This window comes from Xiphophorus couchianus, chromosome 4, assembly GCF_001444195.1.
Source record: "Xiphophorus couchianus chromosome 4, X_couchianus-1.0, whole genome shotgun sequence".
In the NCBI taxonomy this organism is placed as follows: Eukaryota; Metazoa; Chordata; class Actinopteri; order Cyprinodontiformes; family Poeciliidae; genus Xiphophorus; species Xiphophorus couchianus.
The window spans coordinates 24154625-24169601 of record NC_040231.1 but is presented as its reverse complement, the minus strand read 5'-3'; the positions used below and the strand labels follow the sequence as shown (position 1 = coordinate 24169601).

The 14977-nt window shown below is 42.9% G+C and overlaps 1 protein-coding gene across 3 annotated transcripts; it reads left to right on the top strand.

Annotated features, from left to right (window-relative positions):
- The first annotated feature begins 881 nt into the window (after nucleotides 1–881).
- Nucleotides 882–14670, top strand: mapk6 (mitogen-activated protein kinase 6). Of its 3 annotated transcripts, none has more exons than XM_028014298.1 (8): nucleotides 882–1096; nucleotides 4967–5833; nucleotides 5948–6265; nucleotides 11042–11186; nucleotides 11474–11638; nucleotides 11755–11950; nucleotides 12038–12155; nucleotides 12256–14670. In XM_028014298.1, exons 2-8 carry the CDS (start codon nucleotides 5597–5599, stop codon nucleotides 13339–13341), a joined length of 2265 nt encoding a protein of 754 aa, XP_027870099.1. In that variant the 5' UTR covers nucleotides 882–1096; nucleotides 4967–5596; the 3' UTR covers nucleotides 13342–14670. The 3 variants fall into 3 exon arrangements, with proteins under 3 accessions (XP_027870099.1, XP_027870100.1, XP_027870098.1); XM_028014299.1 differs by lacking the exon at nucleotides 882–1096 and adding an exon at nucleotides 2337–2720; XM_028014297.1 differs by lacking the exon at nucleotides 882–1096 and adding an exon at nucleotides 3451–3601.
- The last annotated feature ends 307 nt before the right edge of the window (nucleotides 14671–14977 follow it).

Here is a 14977-nt window from a genome sequence, read left to right as displayed (position 1 = left end):
TACTGTTCTGTAAGAAGAAGAAAAATTGCTGTCAAGCATGTACAGTAGTAAAACAATTTCAGCTTCTCCTGCTATGTTGTGCTTCTGAACGTAGACATGATTTTGTCTTTATAAAACTAGAGCTTCGATATTTAATCTTATCAAGAGCAGGAAAAAAAACATAATTGACATATAATTCTTATATTTGAATTGATTGATTGAAAAGGATGGGCTGCACAGTGGCGCAGTTGGTAGCACTGTTGCCTTGCAGCAAGAAGGTCCTGGGTTCGATTCCCGGCCGGGGTCTTTCTGCATGGAGTTTGCATGTTCTCCCTGTGCATGCGTGGGTTCTCTCCGGGTACTCCGGCTTCCTCCCATAGTCCAAAACCATGACTGTCAGGTCAATTGGTTTCTCTAAATTCTCCCTAGGTGTGAGTGTGTGTGTGCATGGTTGTTTGTTCTGTATGTCTTTGTGTTGCCCTGCGACAGACTGGCGACCTGTCCAGGGTGTACCCCGCCTCTCGCCCGGAACGTAGCTGGAGATGGGCACCAGCAACCCTCCCGACCCCATTAGGGACAAGGGTGACCAGAAAATGGATGGATGGATGGATGATTGAAAAGGATGGATGGACAATAAACAGCAGAATTTGATCATTGCAGGTTACAAAATATGATCTTTTTCTTCTCAGAAAGTATTGCTCAGAAGAAACACTGATTTTTTATTTCCTTTATAAAATAGAAAATATTCAGTTTACGCTCCGAGTAGGAAAAGGCAACGTTGATGAGCTTTTATGGATCCGACACGCTGACAGACCGAACCAAACACAGAGCAGTCTCCTCCCCTTTCTGGCCTGGCCTATATTAACTTTCCATGGAGCTCCACCTCACAACTAAAGCCACATGGAGTGGGAGAAGGCACCATCAAGGCACTGAGAATACCTGCGCATATCCACACAGATGTAGAAATCTGGACTGCTCTGAACTTTTCCCCCCTGCTGTTTTGGATGTGTTTGTTTTGTTTTTATTTTTGATGTATGACTAATCCCTCTCATTGTTGGATTTATAACATTTTTTTTCACCATGTTGCGCCGGTTATTCCAGGAGAATTTCAGCCTTGGTAAGTGAACACTTTGGGGTGTATAGTTATTTTTCTGTACATTCAGTCAAAAACTCAAATAGAACAGTTAAAGAAAAAAGAGGAATCAGGAAAACTTACTGTTGCATGTACTCAGACACTTTGTAAGAGGTAAAACTTCATGCACATTTGCATTAAAGAGGCTTCTTGGTAATCAGATGGCTCTAGGAGCAAAGCTGCATGACTGCAACTGCGTTTGTTTTGGGTTCACAGATTATAACACAGGGCTAACTGTGAGTGGTAAAAATAGAAAGCTCTTAGTCAGATGCCGGTAGGACTTGATGTCAACTGTTTGTCTCATGATGTAACAGGAGAGGCCAGAAGAACGGATTGAAATTATGTCGGCACGGGGACACATTGTTAGCGTTTAGGAGAAAGTCACAAAATGGTCCAAAGTAGAGACTTTGGACCATTTTACACCTTGCACCTGGTGTAAGGTGGAGTTTGTGGTTCATAAGTAGGGCAAAGAGCAGCAACAGGGCAAGAAAAGCCCCTGATCTGAGTCTTAGTCATTAATTAAGCTTTTACCAGAAACAATCAGAAAGTCCAGTAGGTCAGACACAAGGGAGTCAGTTCACTAATTTCAAGTTAGTTTCTTCTTAAGAAATTTGTCTGGATCCTCCTAAAGATAAAAACACCGTAAGAGACAAAATGTTGTTTACTTCTGAGTCTATTTAGGATAAACCATGTAGTACTGGTGCATTGAAGTAAAAAAAAAAAAAAGAGCTGCAAGCATTTATTTCTTTCTTTAAAATGAAATGAGGAAAATTATATAAGCTTAAAAAGACAGCCCTGCGTTTCTTGTATCCCCCGGTCTTAAGCAGCCAACAAATGCATCATGGGATGTTGACTCTTATTATATCAGTCTTATGAATCTGGAAACGGTGCTTGGGGAAAGCAATATGAAAGTCGACTCAAAACGCCACCAGAGGAAACACAAAGTCTTTCTAGCTTTTTGTTAACATTTCAGCGCGCTCCGGTCCGCACCACGCTTCAGTCCGCATGCAGCTTACTCCATCGGAGAGCCCATCCCGGCGGGTGAGGAGCATCTGCATTCAGGGACACATGGATTCTCACATGGTCTGGCTGCGGATGCTGATGTAGGCTGCTGCGGCTGTGATGCTGCCATGCCTGCCTGCACACGCCCACCTGCATGCTCATCCATTCACAGTATCCACAGTCTGGATTACTGGCGATCAGGATCTTAAGTGCGGATTGTAAATATACCGAAAAGTAACTCAAGGATTCATATCTTGTTTATCTCGGCTTTTTTCTGCTTCTCTCTCCTCGTGGCGGATATGATGTGAGATCCAGGGGGAGTCACCCAGCTCATCTCAGTGCCAGATGGGCTTCCCAAATCCGCAAACTGCATTGAATAACATGGCCGCAGGATTTTCTCACTGCAGAGCAAATGTGGCCTAATGCTGCTGAGAAAACAACATTAAATCATACTAAATGCAAAAACAAACAGACAGATGAATGGGATTAAGCAATGCTGAAAACAAGGGCTTAATTGCACCGAAAAAAAAAACACAACAAAAACAACTGTGATCGCATGGATGATAAAGTCAAAGACCAGTCACGGTAACAGCACTGGATACTATAGGTCAGTATGTATTTATACTTATTTTTAAAAAGTGCTTTAGATTATTCGGAAAATAAAGATACAGCGGGGAATTCTCGTTTAAAAAAAACATTCTTACTTTGGAGCATGAATGATTATCCACACATTCCTTTTTCCTCTGTATTTGTAACGAAACGTGTTGATGAAGATAGTGTCAAATTCGTGGTCACTTAACTGGATTTAAACCGTGTAGGATTCTCGAGTTTTGAATGACTTCTGCCGCTTTCACGTACTGCTCGAAGCTCCAACATCCAAGATCCTGATGCAAGTGTATACACTTAGTGCACTGTTGTTAAATTAGTTAATTGCTAAAACAAACAAACAAAAAACAAACAAACAAAACTTTTTACCCCACAAGATAATGAGTTGTACTTAATTAAATACAGTTAAAGATTACAATTTGATAAAGACTTTGTAATGAATGCTTTTGGGGAAATAAATTATATGATTAATAAGAAAATATTTTATGAATATTTACCTACTACAGCTAACAAAAGCATATTTAATTTTGTGAGATTCATAATTTGCCAAATAAAACTGCATAAAAAATATCTAATTTAAACCCTCTAAAGTAATCGATTAAGTTTGTTATTATTTATCTAAAGTAAACAAGTAGGTTATTTTTGGAGAGAATAAAAATATTTGAATTGGCCTGATTCAATAAGTCATTCATAACGTGCTTTCACCATAATTGGAGTATTTCCGACAATCCGTGAAGTAGCCTCGTTACGTCACGCCTTCCCTTCGTAGCCAGCCTAAATGGCGTTTGCAGCAGATCCGCAGAGCTCGGGGAGCGAAGCGCACGAAAACCTAGTCCGGGTTCGGTTTTAACAATAACCCCGCTAATGCAACGAATAAAGACTGTGAGTAACGTCTCCTATGTTGATCCTCATCGTTGTTTCGTCCACCGTGTGTTGTTTCAGTGCTGGGTTCGTGTCGCTTTGAGCCGTTTTTCCGGAGCTCGGCTTTGTGTTGCTTAGCACTGCGAGAGCCGGACCACGTAGTCAAAAGCCTCAGCCAACAACGGTTCCTTTGTTCGTGTTGTTCCAGGACTGCGTTTTAACGCTGTCTTTAATTACTTTAAAAAAAAAAAAAGCAGTGTCGACGTAAAATGTCTTGTATCTAATGTTTCGGCCGCGTCAACGTTGCTTAATAGATGCGGTATTGTGATGAATTTACACCGAGCCGGAGCGGCTTGTCGTTATGGTAGCGGTCTTGTCGGTTTTTTTTTCCGCCACCCGCTACCTGATCCGCTAAAGGCTAATAAAGCCGCTAATAACTCAGCATATAAACTAGTATGTATCTTAGAACACATAATGATTTTTACATTGTGTTATTTTATACGTGTTTATCAAGTCTTGTATTTTTTATTTCCTGAAATGCATCCATGCACAGAAACCGGACTGGCAAGCGCCCTTTGCCGGGTAGGGGAGGGGCAAAAGCCTCTTACGACAGTAGAGATGGAAATTACGGCTCTTTTCCGAGTCGTGGGACTCCACTCGCCTAAAGGAACCGGTTCTGTTGGTTCCCAAACAGCCCAAATACTGCAGATTCATAAATGGCTTATTAATAAGGGAGAGCAAATACTTTACAAAAGCCTCAGGCAAACTACCAGTGTAAGCGGTGCAATAGACATGATTGAAAAAGGCGCAGCATGAATAACTAGAGTATTAGAGGGCAGAAATGAACTAGAACGGAAAATTTAAAGCCACACTTAAAACTGTCTTAATAAAAACGAAAGTTAAAATAAGAATAGTTTACATGTTACTTGGTAGATGTAGTGTTTATTGAGAGGCTTATATGTTATGCTAGATTTGATATGAAAAAATGTTAAAATTGAATGTGTATACCGGTACCAAATGGATCACACAATTTAGAAATCACATTTTTATGGATTTGGATATAAAATGAAAATGATCGAGGAGCTTAAGGAAGAATTCCTTCTACTCAATCATTGGTAGAGATTGGAATATTTATCTTAAGTATTTTAATAAAAATGCTATAAGGTAAAACTTTTTTCACTGTTACGATGCGATCCAAGTTTTTCTAGGGCTGTAATCAGTTTTCCTTAATATTCTGATTTTATGAGCCCATTTTGTCCAGGTAAAAACTCTTAACTAGACTTGTACTCGAAGTCAAATGAATGCGTGTCTCTGAAAACATTTTGATTTGATGAAGTTCTCAACTGTATTTTTCTTTATCCCCCCCATCCCTGTCTTGTCTTCCAGGTTATATCCAAGTAAAATGGAGGATAGTTTTGATTGTGACTGTGGTGAGCTTGAGCCACCTGATCACTGAGTAAAAATTTATTTTGAAGATTTAACAAGGCCAGACGCATTTCATTTTTATATATCAGGAGACTTGACCAGAAAAAAAAAAAACTAAAACAGGAAGAAAAATTGTGCATTTCTTATGAAGCTGCTCAGGACCAGTCATACGCTGAATGTATCTGCACTGTGAGGATGCAACTACATGCTTTTATAGTTTAATATAACCCCAGTGCTATTTTTTTTCCTTTTCCAATTGGCCTCAAAGTCCATTCCATTGTAGTCTATAAATCGTAGAGCTTATCAGCTAAATATATCCTTGTACCAAAAGGGTTGAGGAGAAATTTCTGTTTTAAAATTTCTCCCAACATTAAACATGGAAAGAAAATATGATATACTAGAGTCCCATATTTGAGAGTGACGGCTAGCCAGGGGGGACTTGGTAGTCGTCTGTACGGGGGTTAGTTAGTTCAGCCTCTGAAGCAAAGGGGGAATTATTTGATAATTCCTCTGGTGGTGGTGTTAAAGTTGGACTAGGAACAAGCCAGGAAATAGGCAGAAGTTTGGCGTAAAACCCTAAAACCAGTCGTCATGGCGGAGAAGTTTGAGTCACTCATGAATATCCATGGGTTCGACCTGGGATCTCGCTACATGGACTTGAAACCTCTGGGCTACGGCGGGAACGGCCTGGTGTTCTCGGCGGTCGATACCGACTGTGACAAGCGCGTGGCAGTAAAGAAAATTATCTTGACCGATCCTCAAAGTGTGAAGCATGCCCTGCGGGAAATCAAGATCATCCGAAGACTTGATCATGACAACATTGTCAAGGTATGGTTCAACGTCAAACAGAATATTTGATGGAGCGTCTGAACGACGGGATGGTTGTTTTTACAAGATGACACTAGGCCGTGCTAACGCTGACCTTTTGGTCTGTACCAATAGGTTTTTGAGACCCTAGGCCCCTGCGGCCGCAGACTAACGGAGGATGTGGCGTCGCTCACAGAGGTGAACTCAGTCTACATCGTGCAAGAGTACATGGAGACTGACCTCTGTCAGCTGCTGGAGAGGGGCCCCATGTCTGAGGGCCACGCACGGCTCTTCATGTACCAGCTCTTAAGGGGCCTTAAGTACATCCACTCAGCCAATGTGCTTCACCGTGACCTCAAGCCTGCCAACCTATTTGTCAACACGGAGGATCTGGTACTCAAGATTGGAGACTTCGGGCTGGCCCGCATTATGGATCCTCACTACTCCCACAAGGTAAGGAACAGTTATTTCTAGCTTAGAAAAAACACATAAAACACTGTTGTTATCTGTACCTTGATTGGTTCTGCACTTTCTGCTGTGAGATGAGGGTGTTGTTGCTCTAACTCAACACTTTTATTGGCCGGTAGCGTGGTGCTCCCCTGGGTGACGCAGTTTTATAGCAGGAAGTAAATAAGACAGGATGTGGTTCCTTGAGGTGACGCCTCGGCTTCCTTTCTCAGCAGAAGTGGGGCTGGAGACGCCAAGCACTGAGAATTTTCCTTGGTCGGTTGCATGCAAAGGAAAACCTCTAAAATTAGAAGTTAAATTGGTTTAGACTGGAGCATGGGTGACCCATGTTTTTGCCAAAGGTTTTTTTTTTAATGCAACAAATTGAATATAGTAATTGAGTTTCATAATGTTGGTAAAAAAGGACTTGGCATTAAAGGCTACAAGTTTATGTACCACATGTCAAATGCATGTTTTATAGCTCTGTATACAATCTGCATTTGTTGCTTTTTCCTTTGAATGTAAAGATCAAGGTTTACCCTGTTGATTGCAACGAGGTGATAGTCTTCTGAAGCTTTGCTGTGTTGTTGACACTTTATCAAAAGGATGAGGAAATGCCTGTCCATGGCCATATGGTGGTGTGAGGTGAGGAAATCTAGGTTGGCCTGCCCCTTTTCTCTCTCCCCCACTCTCTCTGTGGTTGGATCTGGACCTCCGTTAAGCGTAGAGGGAGTCAGATGCTTACACGTGTCTCAGATTAGTCATCGGTAGGTCTAGAGTGAGCTCACGTGGTGTGATCTATTCGACTGGTATGGCTTCATCGTCAGCCAGGACTCTGGCACCTCATACAAGACGTCTGACACACACTGGTTCACCACGTTTTGAAGGAAACACCTATACTACAGTTGTCTAGTCGGTTCACAAGCTCATGACTTGTGTGTGCTTATGAATCATATCCGTAGAGACGCTATCACTGAGCAATAGGAAAGGGAAGGTGGAAGCTCATTGTTGACTGGAAGAAGTGAGGTTTTCACACGATTCAGACACTGTAGAGTGGAGTGTGGGGGTTGCATTATGGGCGTTTTCTCTGTATAGGCAGATTTCTAATGAGAAACATGCATGCAAGTTGGTATTCTACAGCTGCCTGGTGGAGGGGGGTGGTCTTTTGTTTCATTGTAGCCTCTATAGTTTTTATTTGTGTGTAGATGGTTTGAACGTCCTCTGGTCTTTGTACACATTTAGTCATGTCAGTATTGCTATTGTGGCAGGGGAGTTAAAGGTGATTCATTGCAGTTCCTGTAAATTGATAATTGTTTGATGCCTCACTTGTTTTTAAGATTCCCATCCATAGTGATGGTGAAAGCCTGGAATGTTGTTTTAGAATTCCTTGGAGCAAATATGCCTTCATAAGCACCGTCCACGTCATAGCGAGACAGTGACTGTGAGCGTATTTAAATAGCATCGCTAAAAACAGAAGCGCTCTTTTTCTAGCGAACCTCAGTTCCTGGTTTACTTTGAGTAGTGTGATCAGGCCACCAGGCTTCAGTCTTTTTCATTTTTTTTCTCACCTTTTTCACCCCGTTTTTAATTCCTCGTGACTTTCTGATGTGTGTTTGTGCTGGTTTGAAGTGTTCTGAAGAGGCTGGCTTTTTTTCTTCCTGTGTGAGCTTAAAAGTTGTCCCTTATTGACCAAGGCTCAAGAATGACAAAAATTCACGTGCACTCATACAGTTTCTCCAAGCCATGCCCTCCTCTTTCCCCAGCCAGCTCTTTGTCTTGTTTTGGGAGTAGGGGGGATAAGGAGGGGGAGTTGCTCAGGGCTTTATTTAAAATTTCCAGTTCTGGCCTGCCCTTCAACAAGAGCTAGACTTCAGAAAGTCCTCACCTACTTCTGCTTAATCAAGCTTTTTTGTTGTTGTTGAACACTCTAAGCTACTCCAGGTTATTTGTAATAAGTTCTGTATAGTCACTTTTTGCACGTTCTTCTTCTACCTAACCTGTTCAGATTTGTCTCTTATTGTGAACACTCATTTGTTTTAACTGCGATCAACTGAAATCTCTTGGAATGAAACCCGCGGGGTTCATTCTTTAGTCTTTGGGGGTTTTCCATTTAGTCAGGGTTAGCTCCACCAGAGTAAGCTCATGATTATTAGAATCATGTGCTTGCTTGATGTTTGGTGAAAGAGGCAGTAATTTGAGATGCTGGAGGAATGACTTCAGTTTTCAGTGATCCTTTAAGGAAAGTTCACCAAGGTCTTTTCTGCTGCACGAGCTTCCTGAAACTGCAAACCACAAGCACAGTTACACTCAAGCACTCATTTGACCCAGTTTTTTGTGCCAGCAACAGGCTGGTCTGGCAGAGAGAAATATGCAGCAAGAAGTCAACACATACCGGCTTTCTGTTCACAAGCTCTTAACGCTTTGTCGCAATAGAAAGCAGTTTAACTGTAATCTGTTATGTGTATTGAATATGTATGTTATGCAGTGTGTCATGGCACTGTATTGAGGTTTGCTCTGGTTATCCCCCTAAAAGTCACATTGTAGAACCGGAAAGTGTTTCATGGGGTTGAGACGCATTCAACGTCAGAAATAATTGAGCTGTATTAAATTAAATTAAATTAAAAGGATCTGAATGATTTTAGTCACAAGTTTCCAGTCGGGAAATTAAGATGTATGTGTATTGTTTTTTGCTTTTATTACATCTTGTTTGACCATATTCAGGAAGTTTAGACTAATGCATTCAGACGCACCGACCGAGCCGGTTATGAGTCATAAAAGTCGGCCTGTTCTGATCTTGATCAAGTGGTTGACTTATTCACCAACTGTTGCCAAAGGCATTTGAATTGTTAATGCGTTGACTTGGTCTGTTTATGATAAATGGGCCACTTCATTAAAAGAGTCAAATGTTTACCGACCCACTTTATGCTTTCAGTTATTGGCGACCTTTTAATTTGCTCCTCTTCGTTCAGTTCTGTTTCCACAGTGAATCATCTTTGCACAACCATGAATGCTAACCTAATTTGCATCCCTTTTTCTGAACTGGTTATATGGTTTTCTCCACTGTAGTCAGCTTCAGCTGCATTTCCATTGACCATATAATTGCACATACTGGAATTACATTTAATTATTGGAATTCATGCCTATTATGGGGGGGAAAAAACCAACACATTTCTCGATTAAAATGTTTGTGGACTGGGTTGGGGAGGTTTTTCAGCTGTATCAATCAAGGTATTTTTGCAACACTACAATGGACTTTTTTTTTTTTTGCATCACATAAGTCATGTGATCAACAACCGGATGTTACTACTGGCAGAAAAGATGAAGAAGACAAGCGAATGATAATGACAATGGTTTTGAATATCACACAGTTATTCGTGTCTTATTTTAAGTATGTTTACTATTTAATAGAAACACAGCAATTATAAAATTGTGTTTTTTCAACATTAGCGGAATATTGACAGTTTTGTGCACATTTTTGTAGTGGAAACGCAACTAATGTTTAAGTTGGCTTTACTAGCAACTAGCCAGCTCCAACTTGGGGTCAATAATTGGGTGCAACCCCGTCTGTCCTCCATACTGCGTTCTAATTATGTCCGGCCTCTTTCTCAAGCCGCTATTCGACAAACCGATTAGCTGGTTACCTGGAGGAAGGAGATATGTCTGCACTTTGTGCCATTTATAGCTCTGTCAAACAAGGGCTTGCAGAGCGTCGATACACTTGAGGATAATGTGACATCAACTATCTGCAGCTAAATTAGGCAAGAAAGAGGAGCCTTGCTTAGTGGTGAGCCGACCAATTTTGTCATACCATGAACTACAGCTGCAGGTGGGGGAAGCAAGGGTGTCGTTTTACTACAACCCCTTCCCCCAGACCATAGTCCCCCCCCCCTCCCACCACACACACACACACACACACACACGGGGAGGAGATGGACAGTTCGCTTTCCTTTGTGTTCAGTGGGTTGTGATTTGTCGAACCGACTGTGGAGGGCAGGTTGGTGTCACCGCTGTGGCAGCAGGGGGATTATCCTGCTCTCGGATTGCTGACATGGCCTTACATGTGCTTTATCTGCCCCTCTTTTCATTTACCCCCCCACCACCACCACCTCCTCTCTGGGGTCTAACGGTGTACTGAACCAGAACAGAGCAGCTCTGTTTGGGAAGTTCCACCAAACTACCTGCGTTTCCATTTACCTTAGAATTACGTAAATTGGAATTACGAGAACAAATTTGATTTATGGAAATGTGTCAATTTGAAAAAAACTCACATTTTGTGCTGGGACGAGGTTGGTTTTTCAGCCATATCAAAATTGGCTGTTTTTTTTTTGTTTGTTTGTTTGTTGTTTTTTTGCAAATCTGTATTGCAAACACTGTTTTCTCATCAGGAAAGTTTGTCTCTTTGGAAAATGCACAACAGGTTCCACCAAATGTCTCACAACATCACCATGATTTTGAATAATTCGCCATGTGTGATTTTAATTGCGTTTCTTATTAAATGGAAACACTGCAATTGGAATTGTTTTTCAACATTAGCAGAACATCAAAAAAGTTTAGCAGACATTTCTAATATTTGCTGCTACTGTTGAGTTTAGTTCACTCTAACGGGCAGAGTTCACATGCAGCATTTGCCATGTTGCATTTCAAAAGCAGAAATCAAGAAGAAATGCCACAGCAAAGAGGCTGTTAATGTCTACGTACTGGTTTCTAACCTTTACTTCCCATACACGTAGAATCAGTTTTACTGCGCTGTCCTCTGAAGGTTTGATGTTTTTGTCTACACAGGGCCATCTGTCTGAAGGTCTCGTCACAAAGTGGTACCGATCTCCTCGCCTGCTGCTCTCACCGAACAACTACACCAAAGCCATTGACATGTGGGCGGCTGGCTGCATCTTTTCCGAGATGCTCACTGGGAAAACTCTTTTTGCAGGTAATTAGTGGCTCTGTTTGAATTGTTGAACTTTCCATAGCACCAGAGGAAAGTGGCGGAGGAGATAGAATGGAAACAAGCCGCCTCTACCTTTATCCCCCACCGTTCCTAAATTTAAGTCTAACTGGGGCCGAAAGAAACCATCCGCTTCTGTAAGAACCGCCTTAAGCTGGGCACAAGGCAAACAAAAGTTGTTCCCATGATCTTCCACACTTACCCCTCAGTCATGCAGATGGTGGCTGTTGTGTAACCCTGGGAACAAACCAACGTTTGTCCGTCCGTTTCAGGAGCACATGAACTGGAGCAGATGCAGCTGATCCTGGAATCCATCCCAGTGCTGCGAGAGGAAGACCGGCAAGAGCTTCACAGCGTCATCCCTGTCTTCATCCGCAGCGACATGTCAAAGCCTCACACGCCGCTGGTCAACCTGCTGCCTGGTGTCAGCCCACAGGGTGAGTCGCAACCACTTGCAGAGTCACCCAGCAGTCTGTGCTGAAGGTCAGGTTACTCGTGTGTCGCTACTCCAGTTCCTTGATTGACAGTCTTAATTTTCCCCGTTCCTCTCTAGCCATGGATTTTCTGGAGAAGATCCTCACCTTTAACCCCATGGACCGTCTTACTGCCGAAGAGGCCCTGGCCCACCCCTATATGGCCGACTACTCCTTCCCCCTGGATGAGCCGATCTCTCTGCACCCCTTTCACATTGAAGACGAAGTAGATGACATCGTGCTCATGGACGAGAGCCACAGCCATACCTGGGAAAGGTGCGCTGGCAAACTTGCTAAAAAGATCTGATAACCATGATAACCATTTATTTATTTCTGTACTAAACTGTGTGTTTGCTGTTTTAGGTATCATGAGAGCCAGTTCTCAGAGGCTGATTGGCAGTTGCACAGCACCCATGACCCAGATGAAGTTCAAGTTGACCCCAGGGCGCTCTCTGACGTTACAGATGAAGAGGAGGTCCAGGTATGTAACTTGGACTTGATGAAAGTGGGGATGAGAGGGTGAAGAAGTGAGATGAGATTTAAAGAGGAACAAAAGCTGAACCTTCGCCGTTTCTCTCCAGGTCGATCCTCGTAAATACACCGACGGCGATCGGGAGAAGTTCCGGGACGAGCCTTCCTTCGACTACTCGACCCTGCTCCCGTCGGAGCGGTCTTGGCAGGAAGACCACCACGAGAACAAGTACTGTGATGTGCAGTGCAGTCACACTTGCAACTACAAGGCCGTGTCCCCCTCCTACCTGGACAACCTCATCTGGAGGGACAGTGAAGTCAACCACTACTACGAACCCAAGCTCATCATCGACCTGTCCAACTGGAAGGAGCAGCAGAGCAAGGAGAAGGCCGACCGCAAGGCCAAGAGCAAATGCGAGAAGAACGGGCTGGTGAAGGCGCAGATCGCCCTGAAGGAGGCCGAGAAGACCCAGAGTCCGGCCGAGAAGGACAGCAAGCAGGAGAAACACCAGGCGGAGAGGCAGCAGAACCAAGGCTTCGACTTTGACTCCTTCATCGCCAGCACCATCAAGCTGAGCCTGCAGCCAGAGCCGTGTCCGGAGGTGACCCTGCTCAGCGAGGTGGGCCTCCTCAACGAGCTAAACTTCTCCGTCTCCCAGCTGGAGGCGCCCCGCTCTACTTCCATGTCAAAGACCATTAGTCAGGAGAAAGAGGAGAAGTGCCTAGTGAACCTCGCCCAGTTGGGCGGCGGGGGTCTGGGAGTGGTGGCCGGGGACTGCGTCTGGCCCACCGAGCCCTGGGAGAGCTTCGGACCCGGGGAGAGCCTCGGCGACGGCGGCTGTTTGATAGACGAAGTGTGCTGGGACCTCCGCAAGGCGGACCAACTCCAGAAGGAGAGCTCTTACACCAGCTACCTGGACCGCTTCTTCAGCCGGAAAGACGACAGCGTCGCCGAGGGCGTGACCGGCTTGGAGATGGAGCCCTCGGGGGTGAAGGAGCTAGACGACAGCTTCCTGGACACTAGCGCGGAGATCGTGCTCAATATGCAGCTGGACTCTCTGGCCTTGCCCGTGTTTGACGGCCCCGACGACTTGCCTCTAAAGTCCATCCAGGCGTCCCTCTCCCCTTGTGCCGTCAAATGTTCCCCTCAGATAGCCCACAAAACCTACAGCAGCATCTTCAAGCATCTTAATTAAATATATTTTCCCTCACAGTGCAAAATCTAGGCAGTTTTATTTTAATTTTAATACGGTGTTATTGTACTTGAATCATTTCATACCATATTTTTTATTATAGTTTTATTGTGAGGAGTTGATGGGGGCTGATTTATTATATTCGAAGAGTTTCATCATCACTCTGAGCCTTGATCACCTGGCCTTCATGGGTTATTGTCTACGCCCTCATTGCTAAACCGGCATGTCGTTGCACATGTAAGTACTGTAGATGGAAGGGATGGAGGGAGGAGAGAGGCGAAAAAATAGAAGGAAAGGATTTAAGAAAGGAGATTTTGAAGGAAAGATTGGTGAACAAACATTGCTGTAGGCTTTTCAAGTGCTTTCAAATGGCCTTTTCTGGGTTGGGTGTATACATTTGGGGAAAAGGAAAGAGGGTTGGGTGGGTTCTTTTTCTTTTCTTTTTTCTTTTTTCTTTTTTTCCTTCTTATTCGACTTTCTAACATGTTTCCCTGAAGAAAGCTTCCGTAACAATCCTTTCATACTGTAAATCTGACACATGATGCCAGCAGCAACCATTATCGTAGGCGTTAAAATGTAAACGTGTTATCTACCTCAAGGTAACAGCAGTGAGAGACACTCGAAGCCACACTAGTGCTTTACACACATGACCATCCTCATACCATGAAATGAAGTGGTCGCAAAGATGAATATGTCTCACTTCGGCATTTAACATAGTGAGGTGTTTCAGTAATCGTTATTTATTTCTAGCAGATGTGCGATATTTATTTTATGAAACTTTGTTATGTCAAATGTGATTCTTGAAGGTTTGAAGAGCTGAACAGACTTCCATTCTCATTTCGGCACTATAAGGATGTGCAGGTGTTCCTTTTTGTTTTTAACGTAGGATGCAAATTCATGTTTGTTTTTTTATGAAGTTGAGGCTTTCCATTCTTTTGTTCTACTGGGTATTGTCTTTTTTTGTTTTGTTTTTTTACATATAGGTGCATTCTGTCTTTTTTTTGTGAAAACCTGTCTCATTTGAAGAAGCGCCTAAAAGTCTTATTTTTATTTTAAGAAATTCTAAGTGTTAAAAAAAAGGCCATGGAGGCAACGGAAAGGTACATTAAAAAGCAAAGCTAACGGTGGGTTTAAAGTATGTCAGTTTTAATTGTATGTTGTTTCTTGGGGGGGTTGGGGTGTTTTTGTTAAATTTCTATGTACTTTTTCCAGGCAAGCATGATGAAATAGGTTAAGGTGTAGCATGTAGAACACTTACAGACTTTTTTTTTGTAATTATCGGTTCCCCTGTTCTACAAAATATCTCAAAATAAAAATTACTGGCAAATAAAATGTCACTGACTCTTTGTTTCATTTACAGACATGCTCTTGTTTCAGAAAGGATAAACTTTGAAACGTGCTCTCTTGTTTAGCTTCTTGTTTAATTATTAGACTAGTGAGCGCTTGGCATTTGGCTTCAGTCATTTGCTCAATCTAGTTTGAGACCGAACCACTCAAAACTTTTCTCATTCTGTATAAAGATGTGAAAATACCTGAAGAGATCTGCTTAGTCACCATACTGGACTGATCCAAGTCGCAATTTCCTGTTTCTGCCAAGAGTCACATGTGACTCTACAGGGCTACTTTAGTCATTTCTGCA

Coding starts and splice junctions, on each gene's coding strand:
- mapk6 (XM_028014298.1), top strand. CDS start 5,597: ATGGCGGAGAAGTTTGAGTCACTCATGAATATCCATGGGTTCGACCTG. Junction 6,266..11,041: donor ATCCTCACTACTCCCACAAG/GTAAGGAACAGT, acceptor TTGTCTACACAG/GGCCATCTGTCTGAAGGTCT. Junction 11,951..12,037: donor CACAGCCATACCTGGGAAAG/GTGCGCTGGCAA, acceptor TTGCTGTTTTAG/GTATCATGAGAGCCAGTTCT.